Genomic DNA, 26,912 nt, shown 5'->3' on the forward strand with positions numbered 1-26,912 from the left:
TGTATGTATGTATGTATGTATGTATGTATGTATGTATGTATGTATGCATGCATGCATGCATGCATGCATGCATGCATGTATAGGCAATGATTATGTCATTTGAACTATTAATGACAATCATCACTTGCTTCTAGGAATATGGATTAGCACTGAGGTATCTAAGAAGACGAAAAACCAGACAGAGATGTCTGTTGTAACAATGGACACTGAAGGACTCGGTGCTTACAATGCGTACAACGATAATGATATGCAATTGTTTTTATTGGTAACATTGCTATCATCTGTATTGTGTATAACACCAACGGAACTGTTACTGCTGAAGATATGAAACAACTGAGGTTAGTTTTGTCTTTCATGGCAATATACTCATTTCAATAAATCTTGAAAAATTGATTTACTGCATCTGTTCTGCTCTGACTCATTTAAAAAAAGGGTTTAGGTGTCACATTTCTTTTGTATCTTTCACAAAATTTCACTCAGTTTATATTTCTTGATTACTCCGTGAATTCCGTGGAATATAATTCTTGTCCCTGATAATTTTAGTATTTTCCTTGTGCCGTCATTTAAATGAAAATAAATAAGACTGCAGAACTTGTTTCACAGTACTGAGGAACTTTATAATTGGAGAAAACAAGAAAGAACAACATGATGCATACATTTGACTTCAATGTTGTTAGGGTCTGTTTTGGCAATAATGCCAAACCTTAGGAAAGAGTAAGGCGGTAAGATCATGCACAGACTTGTTACTTTATTGTTTATTTGATAGTAGAGATAGGCAACACGAAGAGGTACAATACTGACGTCAGTATTGTAATGAGTTACTGTTTAACATGTCTATAGCCAAACGACAAAATCTAGTTAAGTACTCGATTCTTCATAAGGGTTCATATTCAATTTTAAATTTGTAAAGATGTTAAACACGAAGGATGGTTAAAACACTCGCATGACAAAGGGAGCTCATTGCATTGCATAAAATACTTTCGATTCGCACTGTATACCAATGGAACCATGTAGATATTTGATACTTTTGATGACGGGAGTTTTGTCAGCTTTATCTCCATAAGATGACTAACTAAACCTAGCCTTCAAAGTGAAACAAGCAGTTTTTAAAATATATAAATAGTCAATTTCAGCTAGCACTGAAGCGATAGAGGATGGTCGCTTTAAGAACAGGCAAAAAACTGCTTCTGAAATAATTCAAAAATATAAGCTAACAAGAACCTGGTTCTTATATTTATCTTATTTAAAAGAATTTTAGCTCATATAATCTCGCGCCAATGTTTATGCACTTCGAATATTAATCCTTCATTGGAGGGAGAGTTTGAAGTCGAAGGTAATTATTGTCTCATACCATTTCCATGTTGCATGACTTTCCAACGGAGTGAATTCTGATACCTTACTGCTGAGCTGCTGGAGCAAATATACTTTGTTGTCATACACAGTATACACGATTCATCTTTTAGTGTATTCTTGCTTTTTCATGAGCTTCATATATCCACGTTAATCCCAAAATGGATAATGACTGACGTGCATGTCAACTGATTTCAGTTGGGTAAGCACTATTAGTGACATGATCCACGGGCAAAAGGATGGGAAGACTTCGAAATGTCCGAGAAGAAGACTTAATCAGGTTTTTCCCGAACTTCATGTGGCTTCTCCGAGATGTTACAAAGTCATTCACTTTGGAGAGAGATGGTGGAGAGAAGGAGGTAGAACTCAAAGACTACATTCTAGAGGAGGTGAGTGATAAATACTAAAACCATCAAGGAATATTTCTTTTAAAATTAACTAACAATATCTTTCGAGGTTTGCACAATATTTAGAACATTGCCTTTTCTATTTCAAATAAAAAAGATCATTAAAACGTCGGAATCGTACGTGGTCACTTTTGTTGAATGTGAATCATTCTGACGCTACAAGATTGTTCAATCAACAACTAAAGGGGATATACAACAAACTTGAAAGTACAGAGAAGAGATGCACAGTAACACAAGTTATATTTGAAACATGAACAGGGATTGCAACGGACACGGCTACAGACGGTAAAGTCATCATCTTCTTTTAAGGTAGAATGCGCCTCGGGGACAGATATTTTGACTCTCTATCTTTTTCAATTCTTTTCTGATCTACGACTTATAGGGGTTCATTTTGAAACGTTTGGAGTAAGAAAAAATTTCATCGTCTTAGTGTTTTGAAAATCAAAATATGTATTTTTTCTCCATAGCATTAACACAGGGATGAGGCCATTTAATTTTAAATATGGGTAAATAATGAGTAATCTGTTTCTCTAGTACCAAAATTCCAATTGTTTATTCATGATTTCGAGAGGGAATGGTTGAAAGATTCTTTGAGGAAAGTTTGAGCAAAGCTTTAAGTCTTTCACTTTTCGAGGCGCACACTATATTAACTTTAATTTTATATCGCCTTTCGTGAAGGTACTGAAATTAGAAGACGAGACGCCCGGGTCCGCCAAGGAGTGCGATAGATATCGCAGAGCAGTTTTAAAGTCCTTTCCCGTTTTCGACGCTGCAAAACTTCCAATGCCGGCAAGTGATACTGAGGTTCTTGCAAACATGGATAAGGGGGCTTATCGCAATCGCTTGAATCCTACATTTTTGTCTGAAGTCGATGATCTTGTTGGACGTTGTGGTCAACTTATGAAACCTAAAAAAGCTTGGCCCTACGATGGTAACATAAACGGTCCACGTGAGTATTACCTTTTTTTATGTTCAATGTGACTCGAGTAAATAAATACATCGATAATCCAATGTGTTTGTTATCTTTGTATCTTCAATTGCACTAGTTAGAAGTACCAGGGGGGAAATTTAAATTTCTCCTCACTGGCAACCTTTCCATTGTTTTGTTTTGTTTTGTTTTGTTTTGTTTTGTTTTGTTTTAGGGGGTTGACGTTGCATTCATCATGCAGTGTACACACAGCAAGGAATTAGCACGACAATGAGAAAAGGGTATATACGCCATGCCTAATCGAAAATAACATCGATCACGACTATAATTTGTATCAGTCACGTAAAAGTTGTCTGAAATTTCGCTGAAACTTTGTCTTTACACTACCGTCAACATTCAATTTACTTGTTCTGTTAGAATCCCTAAATATTATGCGTCTGCATACATAAAACTGTTAACACTCTTTCAGATAGAATGCCTTTTAAAATTAAACGTCAGCTATCTTCGAAATCTAATAGGTTTTTATATTCATTTTTTCTTCGATATTCAGCATTGTGTCATTTTAGAATTATTGGGTAGAATTAGCTCTTCAATGCATTTTTGTTTATAAAAGATAGCGCGGGAAAAGTTTTTCCGCCTGGTAGAGAGAAATAAAATGTTAGTTTTTTTTAAATAGTTAAAATGAAAGTATAGTATGAGAGTCATTTTGAAACTTTACGGTGGCATCAAATACTCTTAGGTATACTTACTGCAGGTAGAACTTACCGAAATTAAATTATTTGTCGCCTTCAGAATTCGCCGAATTACTCGGACAGTACGTCGCGGCATTTGCGTCCTCTGGTGGTGCGTTGCAGATTAATATAGTTAGTGACAAAGCAATGGAGACCCTGTTGGGTGAAGTACAAAAGGATGCCTTGGCTGAATACAAAAGCAACATGGCAGCATTCGCTGAGTCAGCTCTTCCATGTGACACACACGAAGTCATCACCGCCCACGACAAATATTATTTAAAGGCGATGAGGATGTTTGAACAGAATTCGAATGAAATTAATGATGCCAAACGCCTACATTCCTACAGAAAATCACTTAAGGTATGGATCATGACGAAGCAATTAAAGTTAAGTTCAAGAGAAGCTAGTAATATTTTCCTTCATGAAAAGTCTTGTGCAGTATCCGAAAGGACTTTCAAACGGATTAACAACGTGATAACTAGTCATCCAGTCGTAAACAATATTGTTTGAAAAACAGTGATGACAGACCTAGTCAACGTTTTATGTACTTTTTGCACAATCTTTGCTTCGAAAGGTTTGTGTTTGAAATATTACAAGCGTTGACTGTACAAGAAAAGCCCGCTACAATACATATGATGACATAGTTCTCTCTCTCTCTCTCTCTCTCTCTCTCTCTCTCTCTCTCTCTCTCTCTCTCTCTCTCTCTCTCTCTCTCTCTCTCTCTCTCTCTCTCTCTCTCTCTCTCAGGACTCCATGGCTACATATGGCAAAGATGACAGCAGTGAATGCACTGGAGGATATCTTTACGAGATACTGCAGTCAAACAAGAAGAAATCGGAAAGCACTTTGCAGAACGCTAGTTGAAACCTTGGTGGACAAGGAATTACGTTCCTTAAAAGACAGCAGTAAGAACGAAATCAATTTGAAAGTCAACGAGTTGGAGACATTGTACGGGGCAAAGGCTCGAGGGCCGTGTAAATGGGATGTATTCAAAGCCGATTTGGCAACGGTAAGAACGTAATATAATAATTATGGAATGCTGCATAGAACCCCAGCAATGCAGACATACATGCACTTGCTTCATGTTAGCGTTAGTCATACTTGCTAACTCTATAGAGCAGTTTTTATATTATAATTAATACATGTTCCTAAACAAGTACCTTCTTTGACAAATGTTCTGCAAATACATACAAAGTTATCTTTGTCCAGACGTTATGTGTGTTGAGGCTAATGTGTTAAAGTAACTTACTAAATGATTTCATACTTAACTAGTTTTGATCTTTGTGAAATTATTATGTTTTCACACTTTTTTCGTATGGATGTGCCTCTATAAATGCAACAAAAAAACATTTAATATTTTATCCTTTTGGCAGGAAATAGATACAATTTTGTCGACGTTCAAGGACAGAAAGAAGGAGGAACAGGAAGCATTAAAGGTACAGGGATACACCATATTTTGGCTTTTTTTAACGATAATTCAATTCCTTTCCGTCCAGTGGTGCATCGTCATAGTAAGATGAACTAACATTGCAGTCAATATGAGAGACACAGTAAACATACAGAAGACACATGAGAAAAATAAGACAAGGACATCATTATGATAGTAAGACCGACTCATTAATATACCTGACTTCCCGTATTCAGCTTGTACGATTTTTTGTTGTTCTGCACTACTGTATTGTACATTTGCTGCCGTGCCTCGTAAATACATATATTAATCTTTTACAGGAAAAGGAAAAAGAAAGAGAGGAGATAAGAACAATGCATTTAAAGGAAGATGAAACTTTGGTAAGTCTTACATAAGTATATAGTGATTTTATCACTATTATTAAAGCTTTTGTCGTTCGCACAAGATCTGCAAAATTATTTTTTCCCTTTTCTTTCTCACACTCTCATATTCTATTCTAGAATTGCAGCATCGGTTACAGTAGGGATACTCTGTGACGTTGTGCAATATCATACAGGTATTTGACGGCTAGAAATTAAAACGGAACTAAAATAATCTGTACAATGTCCGATACAGGCAATTGGAAATGCAACGAAACCATACGCGTATTGATTCCTGAATGTATTTCGAAAGCAACGTTTAAAATCACTTATATTTCAAGTCAGCAAAACGGTCGAATGATCATGCCTTCCCTATCTCTTTTACTATACATATTCTCTCAAATTAGTTTGCAAAGCACCGTACTTAGTTGACATAAACCTTTCGACAATACACGCACCATTAACTTTCCTGGCATCTTCTCTAAAAACAGCGAAAGAATCTGGAAGAAGATGTCACCAAACAAGAGAAGCAAGTAGTAGATGACTGCAATGAAGCATGTGAGGCCATCCTGACCCAGATAAATCAGCTTCGCAAGACGCACGATACTCTCGTTAAAGAGCTAGAAGGCATTAGGAACAAGCTTGACGAAGAGACAAAGAGGGCGCTAGAGGAATTAAACAGGCAAAAGGAGACACAGAAAAGCTCAATTTAGTTGACAATGCACCGGTCCGCTTCTCGGTTCATCGAAAAAGTGAAAAGGATTTGAAAATGTGTTAAATGAATGTAAGGTGACACATTACGTCAGGGCAATTAGTTTAAACGTCATTATGGTTGTATCCAGGTAAATGTTCTGAAACTCGGTTTCCATCGTTCAATGTGTGATATTATATACTATTTTCAATCTCACTATAGCAAATTTATGATAATTCACTTTGGTTTATGTTTATGTGTCATTTCTCTTCTTAGATAATTACTAGGAATAACGACAATGTTTAATGACAACAGAAGAAGATAATTCTACTAAATTACATATACACAAAACTTCCCCAGCTTTCTCTAAATCAGGTTTGAAATATTCACTGTACAAACTTTTTTTAATTTTTCCACTAATACAGTTATTTCAACTCTTCCTGAGCGAAGTACGCAAATAGAATACGTGCATCAGCTGATATTCAAGCTCCACTCTTTGCGGTTATTTTACTCTATACTCCGTTCAATAACACCTCTCCAGGGACAGTGCATGGTGACCTATATACAAAACTACCAGTCCTGTAATTTTTTTACTTATTTTCCTTTCGTAAGAATGCCAACTGTTTTGTTCACCATCAGCTTTCAATACTGTCAACATTTCAAAATACGACGACGATGATGATGTTGATGATAGCGATGAATCAACATAAAGTAAGTTAAGAGAGAACAATAGCAATGAAGTTAACATAGCCTGTTTATCGTCAATCCTACATCTAAACTTTTCCACACCACAATAACACAGTTATATCTTTTTTCGATTCGTGTTTTACATTTTAACCTTAGTTGCTGAATTAGTTGTTCTTTGTCATAAATACTGATCATTATACGAACTTGTAATTCTTCGTATATACCAATATATTACTCTTTTTAGCTTATGTCAAACACACTACTGCTGTTATGATTTTATAGTTATTGAAATAAATTGCTCTGATATAAGTTGACCTTAATGCATTGTTATTTCTGTGAAAAACACTGGCTTCACGACTTCCCGCTTTCTATTCCACCGTCTTTATGCGAAATGGTAATGAAAATATTTCACTTGGTGATTTAATTTTAAATAGCAATAAATGTCTTTTCACAAAGAAAGATTCTACATTTCTTTCGGTGGATGATACATAATTCTTAATGTCTCAAATACAATTTGCTGGACGATAACTTCCTTGAGGTTAACGTGGTCTCTATTTGAACTTGGCGAGTGTCTCCGCGTAACAGCCTCAATTGTGATAGGCCACCCGTCAACTGTAATTTCATCATAGAGAATAAATATTATTGATAATATTTCTTTGAATTTGAATTTATGGACCCTAGTCCATTTATCTTTGTTTATTTTCAAGGACAGAACAAAATCTACTTTAGCTATTGACAAAAGGTGTCTCTGGCAAAGACACCGAACTAGCTTCTGGATAACTTATTTTTCAATCAGATATTATTTTTATCTTGGCTCACAACGTTAGAGCTATAAGCGGACAATGCACACTTGGCCTGCATCGCTCGCCCCCTCGGGCTGTTTATATACCTAGCGATTTGACCTTTGTGAATAAAGCCAAAGTAATTAAATTCTTTGTTTTGCGTCCACTCTAAATGGGAGAAAGGTACGCGGCTAAGCGGCTAAAAAACACACACAAGAAAACTAACACAATGTAATTTGATTGCAGCAAATAAAAAATTGTAACAACATTTTAGTTCAGAAAAGCTAAGCGGTCATGTCCTAAAATTTCCTATTCAAATACATGGTGTGTTTTTTTCATGAAAACCTTAAAAACCTACGTGGGTGGGGACGCAAAACAAAGAATTTAATTACTTTGGCCTAAGTGGTAGTATCATATAAGGGCAAATTGTAATCGCTCTTACAGTGTTGATGTTAGATCATATTAGTTTTTAAATCCCCGAACGTTAAGTGGCACTTTGTCACCTCAATATGCAAACGAAGAAGAAATTATACTTTTTGGCATTTTATTTTATGAGATTACTCGATGTTCTTCATCAACCTAGATAAGATTCAACATCTATTCCAATCTCTAGAAGACTCTACGGTAATTGTAGAAGAGTACTCAAGTGTTGTTCATAAATTATGACCATATGCGTGGAAAGGATCTGTACGTTGTAGACGCAATTGGCTACGCACGGATCACAAGTCCGTACTCGACCGTACTCTGTGCATAGCTCTATAATTTAGAAAGCTTTAAATTCTAAATATTGAAAGAAATCCATTTTCAGTAAATATTGAAAAGCTGGCGATCGATTCATGCAATGAATGCAAGTAAAATTGCTGTTTCATATTGCTAAAATAGAAGGTAAACGGTCATGCTCACTCAAAGCTACATATAGTGCCAGACGGTATAATTACATGTGACCTAGGCTAAGCTCAATGAACGACATTCTGCATTTCCCGCGTTTATCTTCCGACAAAGAATATAAAGTTTGATACACACAGAGTGTTAAGAATTCGTACGGCCTGTTGGTCACACAGAATAAAGTTCTAAATGCTCTGAACTATATATGTTTACTTGAATGCGAACCAAATGGCTATAAATAATTGTTTACAAGTCATGAGTATGTGACCTCCTGTGAACTCTGCTCTGACAAAGAACACGCTTGGCGGTTTTAAATGCACCTGGATATCAGCCGCCTCTTTCTATCAGCTTAGCATAGTTGACGCCGGGTGACCTTCCGGCGTGACCTAAATGGCCCCTTTTCATAAGGTGCAGACTATATTAATATGCAAATTGGTTCTACGAATCAGACGTCACAGGATATGTATGGTTACTGTGCATTTTCATTTAATCACCGGAAGATTCCTGTGTAGCATAGCATAGCACAAAAAACATACTCAATAAATTGACAAATCTGCCACAAGTTGCCTCATCTAGGCTATTTTTGATTATGCGCTGGATACGAAGAGTATCAAACTTTATGATGAGCTCTTATTTCCATACACCTATCAAATAATAGTACATAACAACTTGAAAACATGCACAGGAGACCGTGCACGTCGACCAAGTGATGTTGAATTTATATATTCCGTCTTTTCCGAGAAGCACCGGTCGAATGGAGCTGAAGTCAACAAGGACAGATTGCCTATATAGTGATTATGTCAGTAGATTCATGAATTGACATTTATACTATGAAAAATGTAGTAGTTGCGGGCTGGTTTCTGTTTCCTTAGCTTGATATGAAAACGTCTGCCTCTAATTGTTTTTCTTGAAAGCTTCCCAGTCCTTCATTTTCCCAGTGTTACATCGACCTTCAGCCATTTTACCTATACACACATTTGCCTCGGCCGATTCTCAAACAAACACCGCCGGCACGCCCACTAACCACACGGTTCTTTCACGTCGATATCGCCGACGGTGATCAGCATCTCTCTATGAATTGGTTGTATAACGTGGATGTCTAAAAGCTGATGGTGGAGTTCTTGAGAATTTCGGTAAGGTAACCCCTCTAATGAATTGTAGGATCTCCTACTACTGTTTCCTCCCAGATCTCAATATAGTTCTAAAACGATGTACGTTCGACAGGATGAAGCGAAGTGTTCCCGCTGTCAATGGGCAATTTTTTACCTGTCTCGACGAGCAGTGTAGTATACAGCATACACGCTACATATATCACATGCATATTTCTGTATTTCATAGCATATACTCCAAAGCCGGAACAATTGCTTGTGATGACCACTGAACGGTCATCTTTCAAACAAACCAGATGTTTTATAATGTATCCAAAATACGGAGCACGGCTGTTGGTACAAAGAATGTAAAATCCATGATGTTACACCATTTTCACTTTGTTGTTAAGGTAGAATGCGCTTCTGAGACAGATGTTCGGACTGTCAATTATTTTACAAATACCATTCTCGCCTATCACTTGTGGGGGCCTATTTTAAAGCTCTCGGAGTAAGGAAGGGTTTCACCATCACAGTATTGTGAAAATCGAAAATTGTATTTTTCCGAACATAGTAAATACAAGGATGACGGCCATTTTGATTTTCAAATATCGGTAAACATTGAGTAATGTTTCTCTTACTAATATCAAATTTGCACGGTGAGTCATCTAATTTTTATTCCTGATTTAGTGAGACTACGGTTGAAAGTTTCCGTAAGTAAAAATGAGGGAACAGTTGAAGTCTTTCAGCTTAGAAGCGCGTACTACCTTAATGTAAACGTGTAAAGGTGAGTCACGCACTGCGCGTTAAGTTGTCTCGTCTGGTACACTAACTAGGTGCAGGTCAGAATGTCATGATGCAGATTGGTGTTCACCTAGTGTGTCCTCACCACCATTTTCGTTCCTCTCAGATTTTTTGGTTGCTCGCTAGCCCTCATATAGTAGATGTTACTCTAAGCTGGTATTCATCCAATTATGACATCGGAGGCAGCATGTGTAGATCAAATTCTATGTTCTCATATGGTTTGCCCTTGTCATCTGCGTCGGGGCGAACACGGAGTAAAAATAGAATCCATCCCCATTGCGAAAACAGGTAATCCTGGTGTTTTAGTTGCGTCGGCTCGCCAATATGTCACAGCTGTATTAGACATTAAATATTAAGGACAATCGCGACAGTTATGGCTGGCAAGAACACAATACATGTACATGTATATGTCTCACTCAATTACTTTGTATTAGAGAAAAGCAGCATGCCCTTCGAGTTCGAAATACATGCCTGACCTTCGCTCAACTTATGTGAAAATTCACCGTTATATTAAGACTTGCTCCAAGTCTATGGGCATGTAAGTATCAAAACATATAATAAAGTGAAGGACTAAAAATCAGAAGACCGTCGCGGCGTAGTTGCAGATAGGAAGTTGTGTAGATCGTAAGGTGAGTGCATTTGCCCACAGCTTGGACAGCCATTAACATGAAAAAACGGGGTCTGTCTATGTTATTCAAAATCATGCAGATCGTACATGATTGACAGAACAGCCAGCGAGACACAACAGCACCTAGCCGTCGACTTGTCTCGAAAAATGCCCCACAAATGGGGGAAGACCCGAAGGGAGGTGGCACCAGTCGGTTTTACTACTGTTATCTAGTAAATCAATAATACATGTACAATATGAGTTTCCCGTGTTATTTATCCACCTATTTGCGAGTCACGCTGTCATGTAAATACATGATAAACTGACTGCCTTCTAATACACCAGCAACATAAAGAGAGGAATGCCAAATCGAAAACAATTAAGCTGCCTTCAAAATGTAGGAGTCAATAAAATAGTAAATTCGCTTGGCAACTCATGTCGTTCCCAGAAAGAATGTAACGGTTGGGAGGTACCCGTGTCTATCTCAATATAGAAATTTGCCAATTACATATTCCTAAAATGCAAACTGTGACTACAAATCATGATGCGACGTCGCTGTGATAAAGAGACAAATGTATAAACGCCCGTTTGATAATTATCCTAATTTACTGCAGAGGGACATTCATTATGCGATCAGAAGCTTGATGTTTTCTGAAAATGCAGAGCCATGATGTTATTTTTAGCAGCAAAGTCCATTGCTACGTTGCAACGAACACTGTAACTGTGTTGTAAAAATGTCATGAACCAGCATGATCGAGAAGGAGCGGGTATGTCTACATTGTAACATAAAGGTAGCTTTGAGACCTTCCTCATTAAATCAACAAGGCAAAAATCACTCATGTGTTCAACTGTAATTCGTGGTAAATTCGGCCAATCAATATTTCAGTTTATTCATTAAAAATCGAAATTAGTAATTAGGCTAATGATCGATTGTAAGCGTTTTGTTGTTGTGTAGATGAGGCGTTTTTCGGTCTGTTTCGAAATGGCCAACAGTGAAGTTCCTCGTCTGCATATATTTTTTCCTGGCATGGCATGAAATGTTGTGTTCAATCAGTGAGCGACTTGTACGAGAATGTCTCCAAGTTAGTCTTTGTATTTCAGAAGACGTCACTACGTGCTAGATGGTCCATGATGTGTGGGTTACACAAACTGAATATCCTCACGTAACCAAGAAATGAATACAAGAACACAGGCTCACGCGTGGCTTCCTTCGGCCACGACTTTAAATAACCAGATTACTCAAATCACAAAGTAAAAGTAAAGGTGTTTGTCGAATTGTGACAACATATGTATAGATAATGGCATTCACATATAAACATTTGAAATGAGGCTATCTCAGTAACAGGTGAGAGTACCAGGGACTGAAAATGGCACAAGCTTTGAAACTGACAGCTGGTATTTTTCTTTCAAATCCAAGAGGGTCTGGCAATTTTTTCCGTCTTTAATCAGTACAATATCAGGCTGAGCGTTGTTCCTTTTACACTCCTATTGATTAAGCATATAGAAAACTGGTAATTTTAGCACATGCTTAAAAAAATTGCTATTACTGACATGCAAATTAGAACAATTATTATGTTAAGACATAAATGGCAATCTACCATGACTCTGTCTTGTTTATTCGTTGTATGGTGACCCATCTCTTTCAACACAAACACTCACTTCAAGGTTATCCTTCCTGGCAACAGTGGTGGTCACACTGTTGCAACTTTATCGATAATTAATTGTCACAAGAGAGCGCCTATGAACGCATTTGAATCACTATTAGCAACAGGCCTACAAACGCAGACTAATAAAGGCTCACCGTGGTGTGTTTAATGATAATATCATTTATTAGTGGATATTAATTGTTCTGACACTGTGCCATTGCACATCCCCTAAAGTAAGCAAAAATGACATCACTGACGCAGGCGCAGAACTCACCTGGTTACGGTGAATGCCGAACAACCTTAATGCCCCGATTCAACGATTTTTGTATTGAAACAAATGGTGATTTGGCTGTCAAACTGTAGCACATACACCCTAACAAGAAAGGGTCACAAATTACCGATGAAGAAATATAATATCAACAAGGGACAAGCGATGCCACTATGTTGCTATTGTGTCATTTGGTTATAGAGTCATGTTTTCAAAATTTCTGTTATTCAATATTATTCGGGTCTGCTGTCCGCAGTTTATATTATTTTACGTTCAAAATTTATCAACTTTGCAAAGTGAAGTATACCACCATGTAATATAATAATTGAAATATACGTAACATAATTATGCAAATATTTGGATGAATTTATGAATAATTTTAATATGGAGGGATAAATTTACAATGACACCACTGTGATATATCTTACTATCATAAACATATGTTACATATTGTTCTTACTTCAGGTATGACCCCTGTAACAATACACATGTAGGTTATGTATTTGTCGATTATAAAATGCTTATTATAGTCTGCTTCATATTCAAATCAGGTCATCAGTCATCGGAGGCTATAAGTTACCTTGATCGACGTTGATTTGCTTGTTGCTTTTCCTATATGGACTTTGATCTAACGCTATGCTAGCCTGGATTTTGGTAGACACAGCGAGCGTTCCACCTTGCATCTTCTATAAAGAATTCTGCATTCTCCTTGATAAATTTTTATCTGAAAAAGTATTTTGAAATCGGTTACAAAGTGTGTATAGACTTTGCAGGGACTTCACGGGGCACAGAAATCACAATGTCTATAAGTGCCCTGAGATGCTGAGGTCTATCTGAATATCAAACTATGCTGTAAATTTATGTTAACAAATAAATCAAATAATGGTTAGTTGAACCCCTGTGAATTCAACTACTGTGAAGTACAACATGGATATAATTTATCACTTCACATAAATGACTGACAGTTGACACCATGAAACATTCCGGTATAATACACGACACCTCATTCGGTAAAATCTTGATCGATATACACATTACTTGTACTAATAATGCGACACCTACTGTTAGCATAGTTGTTAATTTGTCTTTGGTCACCAGGCGACTCATTGTATCCATGGCATCAAAATGATGAAAAGATTAGCAAACGTTATATAGGGTACACCACTCCTTAGCATCAACAAAGTTCTTCAGACAGCGCGTGGTATGATTAACATTAATGAACTATGCTCGCAGGGTTTACAATAATCTCCAATGATTATACACTGATCAAACTTTATGTTGAATGTGGTACAATAACAAGAGCACAAATGGGCCATGCGCGTTGACTCTACTGTACTTAATTGATAGTCACTTTTATGTGAAGCAACAGCCCGTCAAAGACGAATCAACAAGGACAGGTCACATACCATGGGAGGCTATGCTGGTACACCTGTCCCTTAAACTACCAGGTTGGGGTCTGTTTTCTCTAAGTTTCATGAATCATTAGTCACAATAAAAAGTACAGGTAGTAGCGGTTTTTTCATTCCTGAGCTTGATATGAAACACGTCTGGTTCCAAATCCTTTTCTTGTGATGATTACTTATGCTTTCATTTTATAAGTGATAAATCAATACTCAGTCATATAGCGCCTGAATACAGTTGCCTTAGCCGATTCTCAAACCAACATTCAGGTCACAACCTTCTAGACCATAAAATCCTTTCCTGGGCGCACCTCATGCGTTGTTTGGTACAGCGTTATTTTATTGACAATATTGCTGTCTTCCAAACTTTGTATGTTCAAGACATTATCTAGTTAAACGTGACCGACTTTTGCAATGCTAAGTGAAGGCTTTTTGCATTCTCGACGGTTCATTTTTCTGGTTGTCTTTTTTAAAATATAGAACACAGTGCCCACAGTTTTTCCTAAGTCCACAGGGCATAAAGAGTGATAACCTCTGTGCACGCATCATTGTCGCCAATATGCACTCCAGTGTAACCTACAATGACCCCTTGTCGTTAGGCTCAATACACAATTGATGAATTCTACGAATCATGGGTCACCGGATGTATGGTTGTGTATTTTGGTTTTGTTGCCAAGAAGTCCTCTCGATGCATATCATTGGTCATATTGAATTAGTTCACAGTACCAAACGTTTCTTCAGGACATTCCACTAACAAGCAGCGACAAAAATTCTTGGAATGCGCTGAGCATTGCTTGATGATATTCAGTGTGTATATGTCGGCTAAAGTTTGTCCTTGATAAAATCAAAAACTAAAACACAAGCTGGACTTGGACTTGCTTGCCTTTATGTTCACCCTAACAAGGCTGGTCAGAGGAGCATCAACCAGAAGGGATTGTACAAATTTGTTGACTCTACATAGTTATTTTAGAAATAGTCAGTCACAGTGCAAAGCTGTTGCAAAACCAAGATTTTTTTTCTTATTCAATAGCTTGAAATGAAAACTGTTTCCGATTGTTGTTCATGAATGCAGCTCCTTACTTTCGTTTTCTCTGTGGCTCATTCAACCTTTTGCCGTGACATGCGCGTCTAGTTGCCACGTCTAGTGAAGCCACGCCCTCTAACCTTAACATACTTTTTGCTGATTCTTACTTCATTTGTAAAAAAATATGTTACTAGAATTGTTAAGCAACGTTATTCTAAAGTTTGTATTTTCAAGATGTAGTGCAGATTATAAGAGTGTAAAACGATCGATCTGGATAACGTTTCGTATGAAGATTATTCTGCAGTTTCCAAAGCTTGGTTTTTCAAACGAAATTCTTGTGCCACAGTGTGTACAGAGAAATCTTAATTGGGTATTAAGGGTACAAACATTCATAACGTCGGTAAGTATTTTGAGATTATGGAAGTTTATATCAATGCCAACCACCATGGTAATTAATCTGTTTAGAAAGCATGACTAATTGAATTCGTGTGAAATCTGCTCAGGTGCAGCCGACACATATTCTTGTGTGACCTGAGACGACCCGTTCTCCTTGGACCCTCCTTCTCTATTATGATGCAAATATGTTCTACAAATCAAAGTTCCCCGGATGTATGGCTTTTGTGCACTTTCGTTTTATCGTCTGATTGATACATAGCACCAAAATCATTCTATGACTTGACACAAGTGCCAATACAAATTGTTTCATCTAGGACTCCACTGTCAGCATCAAAAGCGATTTGGAAAATGCGTTGGGAATGAGTAATAATGAACACAGGTGGTACAGTTTATGATATCCTTCAATGATTACTCATTGATCAATTTGTTGCAAATGATGAAAACAAAACAAGTAAAATATAACTACAATGCACCATAGATAATCACTTGGTGAAAGTCACTTTTATAATAAGCAGCGGCTGATTATGGGGACATCCATAACGAGAGACAGTACTCTTTAAGATGGTGATTATGGAGGTTACTGCCTGACCGTGGTGTGATTATGTGAGTACTAGTTTCATTACATACGCAGTCTGGTCGCAGATGTAGTCGTCAGTAACACAGGACAGCTAAAAAGAACATTAGCTGCATCTTGCTATTTTCTAATGGTAGACCTGACATCACAATCTGTCTCAGATATTTTTGTGAAAGTAAGATGCCGTTGCTTTGAATTCCGTTTTCCAAGTACTACATCGACCTTCAGTCAGTTCATCTGAATACTGTCGCCATGTAAATTCTCAAACATAAACTTAAGGCAGATGACACGCCCTCTGACCCAGTGTAGCGATGACGTCGATATCTTTTGCGATAATCGACGGCTTTGTTAGGTTGAAAACAATTGCGTGGATGTGTTTGGTCTGAGCAGATTTTGAACTTGGGAGAGTTTCGGTAAGATAACCTCTATATTGTATTCTTCAAGGCTGAGTCTCTTTGACAGGATTCATCCTTTTAATTAATCTTCATTCTTATAAGAAATGGTAAACGACAGACCGGATGAAGCAAAGTGTTCTCGCTTTCAACGAGACACATTTGCCCCGCCACCTTGGGTTAGTGTAATAGACATGCTGTAAATATCTTGATGCATGAGATTGATATTACACGCATGTTTCATAGAAATGTTAATTTGTCGATTTCCATGCTAACGAAAACCCGCCCATGCATATTATCGCTAAGAGTTATTTGCTCTATACACCTGACAATTTTGTGTAGTATCAAGGAGAACAAACGGTATCCAAAAATGTGATTAAACACCGTGTCGAGCCATTTTCTTTGCAGTCAGCGCAAACACATTAAAGCAAAAAAAAAAACACTACGTGGCTGTGACCGGTTCGATGCACATCAGAGGTTGGGTATTCATAACATTGATTTACCCCTGTGTCGGTATACATTACAAAGATTGGCATTCACCTATTGTGGCCTCATCACCATTTTCGTCTCTCTCCGATTTCTAAACGAGTCGTGTTTCAGTTGCTAGTCAGCACTCGTACATTCGCTGTCTCCTTTGAATAGCTGAGGACGACGAGTTTAGCAATTCACCATACTTTGACCGTGTAAGTATCAATACATCCAAACTCTCTGGTTGATTTATCTGCGACGTCTGAGTCTCTACATGCAGGTAATCGTTTGCTTTCAGGTACCACAGAGATACATTACAGTCAGTTTAATTAGTTTTTTCAAAACGTTCAGCAGACAGACACAAAATATAATGGGCATGGGTACAGCACTGGCATGCAAAATCAGCATCAAACATGAATGCCACTCTCTAAATAGAGATGTGTGGTTTTTAAATGAGCTACAGGTAGCATTGCACGGCGGACATCCATTCGATTCAAGTGAAAAATAATATTTATCTAAAAGTTGTGTGAAGATTGTACGTGAACTTGGCCTCACAACAAAAAGAAAATCCCCCGATGACCAGCTCCATACATCTTCCTGCCAGTCGAGCAAGATCCGATAAGGTAGGCAACAGCCTGACCTTCAAATCTTGTTTGTTAATTGTTCAAAGCTTCTCGAGTAAAATATAAATGATAGAATTGTTATTTATAGTATTCTTTACGAATCGTCTGATAGAATGCATTTTATGACATACTGGCAGCCTTGAACGCCAAAAACTTACGGCAGTACCAATGCGTATAAATGATAAAATGCGAATCAAAATGAAAGTGATAATACAAAACCGCAATACGCATGGCACTAGTTGTGGCGCTTCCTGGAAAGTATGGGCGGAATGCATTTCAAGACGCCTTAGTAATTCTGATAATCTGAAATAGCTCATGGTACATTCTTACATCGCAAACCATTACGTATTCATGAGGCGAAACAGTGCATGAGGCGAAACCATCGTCTGGACGCGGGCTCATTCGGAGGGGATACGGCGTCTCAAAAGTCATAGTTTACCGGTTAAAATTAGGATAATGTCACGGCAGATTTTTCCCTTCTAGCTGCTGCATGTCAAAAGAAGGTTGAGTAATTTACTGCAACGCTGTATATTTGTTCGGCTGTCTAGTGACCAGCTTCTCAGAAGACTTCTTGGTTAATCCTACCTGCCACGTTACCGGCCAAACTTTCAAAGTTCATGAACTGTGGCACCTATCCGAAAAAGGTAGCCCACAAAAAAGTTGGTACAGGTAAATGAGCAGCCAAACGCCAAGCGCACGATAGGAATCAGTCAAACAGGCAGAGACATATGCAAATCATCTTTTATTCGATTTGCGAACCCGAATCAATAACAACAATACATGACCAGTATAGTAACGCTATACAAGGTCGACTTAAAGTCGTCGACTGTACTTATAAATGTAACAAGATAACTGCAGTAACTGATCACAGCATGAGCCTGAACTATATATATAGAAAACGCCACAAGCAAGCCAAAATGGTAATGAACTGTGACATGTGACTGATCACGTGCTCGTCTTTTTTCGATAGCTGGGCCGCGGAGGGCGGGTTGCACATGTCTCTGCCTGTTTGACTAACTCCTATTATACTAACATATATCAGTCGACACAGGTAGGCAGAGCCCTACGCAATTTAGAGAGAGAAAACGTACAATTATTCTTGAAGCTTTTAAATTACGAAACGCTGGAACGACTGACTTCATAACGTGCTAAAGTCCGTATAGTTCTCAGCAAATAGTCATTTATTATCAACTTCGTCAATGCTTTAAATGATCCTTAAAGTGAAGATATCAATTTTCTCCTGAGATGACAAAGTGAAATGGTAACCTCGAAAAATGTTGCTGATGTGAACAGCTAAAGGTTGCTATTCTATTGACAACGGTGTCCGTTTCCATACAGGCTCCATTATTTTTTACAGTCAAATACCTTTCTGGACAAATGTCAGAGCGTACACCTTGTTAAATTTTGAATGCCCATCACTTGACTTTTCACGCACGAGAGCTATTGTTGTACGGATGTCGGTGTGCCTGTCTGTTGGTACGATATCTACGGAAATGCTTATAGGCTTGGATACAAATCTGTTACATACATTCTGATTGAATTTGATTACTGATGACGAAATAGTACCTGTTTTTGTTCCTATCTCTCTCAACTTAACACGCGTTTTAATCGTCTAGAAATACGATATTCTCAGAATGATTGCATTATATACGATCAATGTTGCTAAAAATAGTCATCTCGCATATATTTTGATTACTAAGCCATTCATTGTTACTGATATTTCCCATATGCTCATCAAAGGCACTTACACTTTGGTATATATACTAAAATTCAATCACGTGACCCTTGATAAGTTAACATTTAACAGTTTCGTACCAGCTATTTGAAAATTTGCATCTTTAATCCTTATAAAATGAAGCTGTATATCAATTGTGACCACACAACATTTTATGAACCTTGCAGATAAATTGCTCACAGCGTATGAGTAAACGTAACGATTTATCATATCGTTGTTTACGTCAAATAATTAGTAATTTGCGCATTAAACTGTCTTTTTGAATGTTTCAACATTTTGCTAATTTAGCGCAAGAACGGACACACTTAATTCGATGCATATTGTCAGTGATATTGACATTAAGATAACATAGGCATGAAGTCAGATAAAAACGATTATGTCATTTCGTGGACGTAAACTGCGTATTCTGAAACACTGGCAAATTTTCAGTTGACACCTGATATCTCAGTGTAAAATTTATCGCAAATTTATCTTCATTGCAGGGCTAGTAATTGTAAGTTGCATCGACTAGGAGAGTGCGTTACAACAATGCCAAGAGCCGAGATGAGCAAACCAAGTAGGTGTAATTATTTATATTGTAAAGCCATGCCATGCATTTTATCATTTTTTATATTGCTGCTTTCGGAGATGTTAGGGTGTTAAATATTTTGATTCGTCGCTCAGTATTGATACTTGTACATATAAGTTTCCAACAAATTATATCATTGCGATTAACCAGCGCCCGTTTAGACAGTGAGCGAACATTGGCATGATTTTGGAAGCAGACAAACAGTAAGGACACACATTTAATCCTCATCATCGAGGCATTCACAGGAGTCTGAGGGGTTTATATGTAATTGGTTCATAACTGTAGACAATACGGCGACAAGAATGAAATCGGTAAATTTGCCATGTATTCTTCTCAGAACTATTTGTTTATTTTGATATACTATTGCTAGGATTCGTTGCTATAGGAATCTAATAGTCATTTTTTTATATATTCTTTTATATCATAACAGGTAAAATGGCACAGAGCATACCACTCTGCTATCCTGACAACTTTAAATGGGACAGAGACAATGGTGTTCTCGTCAAAGGAGGTTCGACTCGCGGTAAACTGGTCGTGTGTGAAGATGCGCTGGAAATCTTACGATCCATCGATGGCCCAATCTGTCCAATAGCTGTCACAGGACCGGCTAGGACAGGGAAATCATACATAGCCAGTCAACTGATCGAACCAAGACCAATAGACTGTGTGTTTACAACGTCCAATAAAATGAAAGCATCTACAATGGGTAAGTGGAAGTGTATTTTACACATAGAAAGATTGTGTTTGTGTTTTATATGAGACATTCTGGTTACTAAACAGATCGGTAGTAAACAGGTTTTCTGCACCAAAATGTGATCGTTAACTTTGATATAGCCAAAAGATTCTAACCGTTGCTGTGGTTAATATGATGAAATGACCCTTTGGATGGTGTTTGGGAATTTTTTGCCTGATCTGCATTATACTTTCTGTTTTGCCTATTTCAAAAAATCACCAGGCATATGGATGTGCACTGAGGTGTTCAAGAAGACTCTAGAAAATGGAACAGAAGTGACTGTGATTGTTCTGGACACTGAGGGCCTCGGTGCCTACGATGCGTACAAGAAAGATGATATGCAACTCTTTGCGTTGATGTGTCTACTGTCTTCCCTTTTGGTTTATAACTGCAGAGGAGTTATGTCAGCCGAGGACATCAAACAATTAAGGTAATTTAGTTTTCGGGAATATAGACCACGAAATAAATTGATTGCAAAAACAATGTACAATATATATTTATTGCTGAAGCATTTTGCAGTCAGTTTAGCCTCTGAAGACATTCTGTCGGGTATTGTTAAATTCACAGAAAGCCTTTACTTCTGTGCTATGTTTTCATCGCTTGTGTGCTGTGCAATCACTTCTCCTTAGGTTCAACTTGTTCGCAGTGGCTTAATAGCAAACTAGTGTGCAATATTGACGATAGGGAATGTTTTCTGCAAATATTGTTTGGCATGTACTTGTCTTATGTAGAACCTGTGAGATAAATAAGAAGTTTTGAATGTTGGTGATGCCATAGGTAATTGTGGTCTTAGACTAGCATTTCTGACATATACCATAGTCATGCATATGGAAATATTTCGCTCTTTTGTATCGACGTTGAACAAAATGCTTAGAATGTTTGCCCACATTGATCAGATTTGCGAAAGAACATGATAGTAATAGGGCGTCAAGGAATACGAACGACCCTTCACAGTAAACCCTGTAGCTTTCGTTTGAACATTGCCAAGTGTTGTCTGTTACGTAAGCTAAAATTACTCTAAAGTTTGCCGTTTACGAGTTGCAATATAAATTTTGTCCCCGAACTTCTTAATATAAACTGAAGGTATTTGCCCTGATCCATATCTTTATCCTTCGCTACTACTAAATCTTTCTACCCACTTTAACAGCTTAGTGGGAACACTTGATAAAGTCCTTCGGGGAAGCAGAGAGGGAGGTGGCAGCAAATCGCTTGCTACAGACTTCGTCAACTTCTTCCCTAACTTCATGTGGTTGATACGTGATGTCACATTGGAATTTACAATCACGAGAAAAGGAAAGGAGGAAGTGGTTGGGGCGAGAGAGTACATCCTTCAAGAGGTTAGTGACACTTGAAAAATATGTATACTCTAATAGACCTTTAAACCACACTGTACATTCATGCTTACCATCAAGGTCTGTGCCAGGATCGTGTTAGAATATGCTAAGAAAATGTCTTTTCTGGTAATCTGTCCTTAAAGCATTCACGTGCACTTTACAACCGCTACTAGTATGGCCGATGCTAACTCTAGAAATCATTGATCTTCATCGATTAATTAATATTAGGTGTTTAGTAAGTAACTCAGTTTCCTGTGTGATTGGTCAACTAATGATGACAGGCATTGACATAGATTAAAGACCTAAACAGTAACAAAGGCATGTCACTAAAATTGCGTGTGTTCTGATCGAAGGTTATTCTCACTCAATTTATAGGTGCTAAAAATAGAGAAAGAAGATTACAGATCCGATGAGAAAATTAAGGAAAGTAATCGTCTACGCAGAGTTCTGTTGACGTCATTTCCGGTGTTTGACGCTATGAAACTTACCATGCCATCGAGTGATCCCAAAGTGATGTCCGTGATGAATAAAGGAGTAAATCGTAATCGCTTAAGCCAAATATTTCTTGATGGTATAGACGATTTCGTCTTCGGGTGTGGATCACTTATGAAACCAAAGAAAGCCTGGCCCTACGTCGGAAATATCCACGGCAAACGTAAGAGCTTTATATACCTGTGTCTAAATCTCTAACAGTCACCTGAGACAGTTTCCATGTTGCTATGCGAGCAGAATAAATTACTGTCTACTACGGACCGAACGAACCTCCTTTCACTTGTCTTCCAACCCTCCACAAACTATACGATGCAAAAATATAAGACAGACGACAGAGGCGAGAACCGAATTCCTTTCGAACGTTACAGATTGCTGAAATAGACTAGCTTTAAGTTTAAATTTTTGAAAGATGATTGAATAGCAAATAAAGATAAAAGATAATCCGACAAACGATGAGTACAGGGCATTTACTCGTATTCCACTCCGCAGGGTGGCATACAGTGAGAAAGTGTGAAAGTTAACTCGTGGAGATCTAATTACAGTTTAATCTTTACGTGATTACGTTTGTTCTTAATGCAGTCCCTTACGCAAACAATCAAATATGTTCTTGTGAACACGTAAAATTGACGGCTTGTGAAAAGGCTGTTTAAATTTTAATCATGACGATCATTGTACATGTGTGCGTTTTTACAATGAATACAGGTAATCCTTATGCGAAAAGCATATCTTGTGTTGGTAATGCAAAGAAAGGTTCATACCAGAGGTACATTTATTCAAAAATCCTACATCAAAAGCCAATCTGCATTTATTCCTCTTCACAGAGTTTGCCGAGCTTGTCAAGCAATACGTCTCAGAGTTAGCCATCAACAGTGATGAACTATTCATACACTCCGCTGTAAACAAAGTGATGGAAGCTTTGTTGAATGAAGCAGAAGAACTGGCATTCATGGAATATCGTAGTGCCATGGACAGTTTCGCCAAATCAGCTCTTCCATGCCCCAACCACGAAGTCCTTAACAAGCATCGCGGCTGTCACTTCAAGGCGATGAAAGTATTCAGAGACAACACAAAGTACATCAACGATGCCGAACTTCTGCACAGACACACGCAGCATCTTGAGGTATGTCCTTACAATATTTTTTTGATCTGTTTTTGTAACACAACATTTAAATGTGATGCTTCAATTTATACTGAAAAACGTTTTGTTCATTGACACATATTTGAAATTATCGCAATTATATTTGTTGTTGCCAGCCTTCGATGTATCTGAAAATTGTATTTAACTCATACTATTTAAAGCGATGAAATTCGTTTCTTCGCTTCGATAAAGTGTGTATGTGCGATGTATGATAGTGAGCATGCGTGCGTGAGTGCTTCACGAACTCTACAACGTGTTGAGCGGTCTCAGTCAGAAAAATGTAACAACTTAGCCGGCTATTGAACCACTCTTTTTGGAGTGGAGATTTAGCCGAGCGGTTCTGTCTGTGGCCTCTCAGCTAGGCGACTGATGCCGTATGTTGTGGGTTCGAATCCGATTGAAGACTATCCTTATTTTCTACCTTTCACACAGTGTTCCCATTTCCCTCCCCATTGTCAGTATGTTTGGTTCATTCTCGAAACTTGTTTTACCTACATTCTGAGTTTAAATTATAATTATTTTCTTTCACTCTCCATTAATGTTCATGTCTATGCCTGTGTACATCTACTTCACTCTGTTCTGGTTTGCATGCCTGTCGACTCTATCCCCTTTAAAAACAAAGTTTTACATTCTCTGTTAACATTTCTTAATGCGGGTTCGTCATCTTGTTTTATAATTTATCATGGTTTTTCGTCTTTTTATTGTTATAAGGAACGGATTGCGAATTTTAGCAAAGATAGCAATACATGTATCAGTGGGCACCTGCACGTGATATTGGAGTCCAATGACAAAAAGTCCGACGCATTTTGTAAACAGCTGGTGAAGGAATTGATCGAGGAAAATGTGCGTCCATTGATCAGCCCATTTGGCTCGCCGAAGCAGTCTGCAGATTTGAATACTGCTATCCAGACAATGGAAAAACTGTACAAAGAGAAGGCGAGAGGTCCACAGATGTTACACGTCTATAAAACACTACTGGCTGAGGTGTGTGAGTTGACAATTATTATTCAGTGTACCAGTAAAATTCAAAACATGTCACTCTTTTGAAGAAACTTGTCTTTTGACGTCATGATCAGTTACCATATTAAGTTATGAATCATCTCTGGTGATGGCATGGCAAGCATATTTAAGAAAACGCGAGACATAGCCTCAGTGTCTTACATCTTGAAATTGACCATAGAGTATACTTAAGGTAAAATGTATGTAGGCATATCACATTATGATAATGTATTATCTTTTCTTATCTATTGTACCTCATAACGATGGGACTTCGTATTTCAGGAAATTATCAAGTTTACAAAAGCCGCTTCTAAAAGCAGAAGCAGTAACGAAGGCAAGAATAAGGAACTAGACAAAAGTACCAAAATTGATATGCTGACCGTGGAAAAAGAAGAGTTGAAGGTACAGTTTAGACATAGGTCTTGAAATACCAAGCAACAAGACAAAAACGAAAAAATTGTCCTCCCAAACAACAATGGTCCACAATGTATAGATATGACAGAAAATAAATTATGCTATGAAACCATAGATAGACACCTTTACTGGATTTTTTTTGACAAGTTTCATGCTGAAAATATGCTGCACAGTAACAACTGTGAACCACATGTTCTGTGTCCTGTTCTAGTAACAAACCAGGGCGATAAAGCTGGCGTATATTTGCAGTTGTGAAATAATCTTTTTGAAGATTTTTTTCGGGACACTGGACTAACGCGCAAAATGAAAGCACAATGCTTAATCAGTGAAAAAGTTCATTCATCATGTATTCCATACAACAGGTACGCTGTAGGAATTAATTGCCACGCGTTTTGGGACGCTTGCAATAAGCGAGGCAGAATATCAATTATCTGCCATTATGTGTTGATTTGTTGTTTGATTCAGTGCTTTTTTTAAATTTTTGCTTTTAGAAAAAGGAAGAGTTTAAACGACAGATCTTGGAAATGAAACACAAGGTTGAGGAAAACATCGTAAGTACGCCACTGACGTTTAGCAGTCGATGATTCCGTGAAAACATGAAAACAGAGTGTAGAACATCAGGTGGGAATTTAAATCTATGGGAAAGGAGTTCCTCAGGGCAATCACAGTTAGGTTAGGGCATATAAGTCTTGATCATTGCAAAGTAAACACAGAGGCACGGTCAGACTAGGTGTAAACAGACACTGGCGTCTATTTTGTAAATACCTTGCTGGGTCGAAGTGCACATTTGCACACAAAGGGATGTGCTCTTCCCTGTTTGTATGCTTCTTTTCTCTACTTACTCACGTCATTCCTTTTGATTTCCAAATTCAGCGGAAGGCAATGCAGGACGACGTCGCCAGACAGCAATCCCAGTCCTCAGCTGACAACAAGGAGAGACATGCCACCGTGTCGTCCCAAATCAAAATGCTGTTTACGACTCATGCTGGATTGGCCAAGGAGCTGCAAAACATAAATGCTGCACTGGAGAAAGAACACCGAACGTCCATTGAACTGCTGAACAAGAAAACACAGATGATGAAGCTGTCACACTAGACAAGCCATCGCATGCTAACATCAAATTAACATGACTAATTAATCAGGCACGACAAACGGCAGCCTCGTCCAGTGTTGTTAATTTTGCACTCCATCTTAGCGAAAGGGCTTAGTAGAAATATTCTCTCGAGCAACCTTCCATTTTGAAAACAATTATGTCAACGCTGCAGTTTGAGATAAAGACATACATATCGGTTGCGAGCAAAGGTTTTACAAAGTTTGATGGAAGGCAATAAGATTAGGAAATATTTCGATTTTTGTCCGGAAAAATCTTATTCTAATCAATTGTTCCAAGTGACTATTGTGCCTGTTATTTCAAGCCTCAAAGACGTACCGAAAATTGAGATCACAGACGTGGTATTGGAGTTCTTGATGATACATTCATATGCATCTTTGTGCGCAGTTGTGTACTGTCTTCTCAAAACTCTTGATGTTATATGCTGCCTTTGAAAGACCGACATATTTACACAATAATTTTAGGTCATCTTGAATTAACGAGAGTGTGTTTGTAGATGAATAGCACCACAAGGATAGGTTCACATTAGTTACAGGCCATAAAGAGTATTTGTTATTGTAAGTGAGTGAGAAAATTGACAAAATCCTTTAGGATTGGATTTGCATCGTTTATAAATATATCGTAGTCATGAGTACTTCTAGACCTGTCCCAAATGCGGTGCGAATATGTCAAATCACTTTGCGTACAATTGGTGAGAATTAGACCGGTTAAGATCTTGATATACTCACCGATATAATATGTTAAGTTGTCACCAGTGAATGTAAATATACTAGATTTGTGTCAGTACGCTGGTAAATGTGAATGCATGACTTGTATATTTGCTAATATTTACAATGCTATTAAACTTTTAATGTAATATATAAAGTCTTATCA

General features: G+C 37.8%; 2 protein-coding genes and 1 long non-coding RNA gene across 5 annotated transcripts; all 3 read left to right on the top strand.

Moving 5' to 3' along the window:
- The first annotated feature begins 235 nt into the window (after positions 1-235).
- LOC139126142 (uncharacterized) lies at positions 236-2,542 on the top strand. Its single transcript, XR_011550484.1, has 3 exons — positions 236-338; positions 1,549-1,739; positions 2,436-2,542. It is a non-coding gene; the product is annotated as an uncharacterized lncRNA (long non-coding RNA).
- Positions 2,543-4,171: 1,629 nt separating this feature from the next.
- LOC139125687 (uncharacterized protein PF3D7_1120000-like) lies at positions 4,172-6,990 on the top strand. The gene is made up of 4 exons (XM_070691789.1): positions 4,172-4,425; positions 4,790-4,852; positions 5,145-5,204; positions 5,675-6,990. The coding sequence occupies exons 1-4, from the start codon at positions 4,180-4,182 to the stop codon at positions 5,894-5,896; spliced, it is 591 nt and encodes a 196-aa protein (XP_070547890.1). The 5' UTR covers positions 4,172-4,179; the 3' UTR covers positions 5,897-6,990.
- A 2,211-nt stretch (positions 6,991-9,201) lies between these two features.
- LOC139126095 (guanylate-binding protein 2-like) lies at positions 9,202-26,900 on the top strand. Of its 3 annotated transcripts, none has more exons than XM_070692147.1 (11): positions 9,202-9,361; positions 19,733-19,806; positions 20,249-20,524; positions 20,774-20,981; positions 21,699-21,888; positions 22,261-22,540; positions 23,199-23,497; positions 24,227-24,499; positions 24,797-24,916; positions 25,420-25,479; positions 25,802-26,898. In XM_070692147.1, the coding sequence occupies exons 2-11, from the start codon at positions 19,779-19,781 to the stop codon at positions 26,021-26,023; spliced, it is 1,956 nt and encodes a 651-aa protein (XP_070548248.1). In that variant the 5' UTR covers positions 9,202-9,361; positions 19,733-19,778; the 3' UTR covers positions 26,024-26,898. The 3 variants fall into 3 exon arrangements, with proteins under 3 accessions (XP_070548248.1, XP_070548249.1, XP_070548250.1); XM_070692148.1 differs by lacking the exon at positions 9,202-9,361 and adding an exon at positions 16,355-16,445 and having other exon boundaries at positions 25,802-26,900; XM_070692149.1 differs by lacking the exon at positions 9,202-9,361 and adding an exon at positions 17,007-17,107.
- Positions 26,901-26,912: the final 12 nt, after the last annotated feature.

The sequence above is a fragment of the Ptychodera flava genome (assembly GCF_041260155.1).
Source record: "Ptychodera flava strain L36383 chromosome 3 unlocalized genomic scaffold, AS_Pfla_20210202 Scaffold_26__1_contigs__length_13983176_pilon, whole genome shotgun sequence".
In the NCBI taxonomy this organism is placed as follows: Eukaryota; Metazoa; Hemichordata; class Enteropneusta; family Ptychoderidae; genus Ptychodera; species Ptychodera flava.

What these genes read in the sequence shown, in the direction of transcription:
- LOC139125687 (XM_070691789.1), top strand. Translation starts at nt 4,180, where the DNA reads ATGGCAAAGATGACAGCAGTGAATGCACTGGAGGATATCTTTACGAGA. An exon ending in AGGAACAGGAAGCATTAAAG is followed by an intron (nt 4,853 to 5,144) that starts GTACAGGGATAC and finishes AATCTTTTACAG; the next exon opens with GAAAAGGAAAAAGAAAGAGA. An exon ending in TAAAGGAAGATGAAACTTTG is followed by an intron (nt 5,205 to 5,674) that starts GTAAGTCTTACA and finishes CTCTAAAAACAG; the next exon opens with CGAAAGAATCTGGAAGAAGA.
- LOC139126095 (XM_070692147.1), top strand. Translation starts at nt 19,779, where the DNA reads ATGCCAAGAGCCGAGATGAGCAAACCAA. An exon ending in AATGAAAGCATCTACAATGG is followed by an intron (nt 20,525 to 20,773) that starts GTAAGTGGAAGT and finishes AAAAATCACCAG; the next exon opens with GCATATGGATGTGCACTGAG. An exon ending in ATAAAACACTACTGGCTGAG is followed by an intron (nt 24,500 to 24,796) that starts GTGTGTGAGTTG and finishes TTCGTATTTCAG; the next exon opens with GAAATTATCAAGTTTACAAA.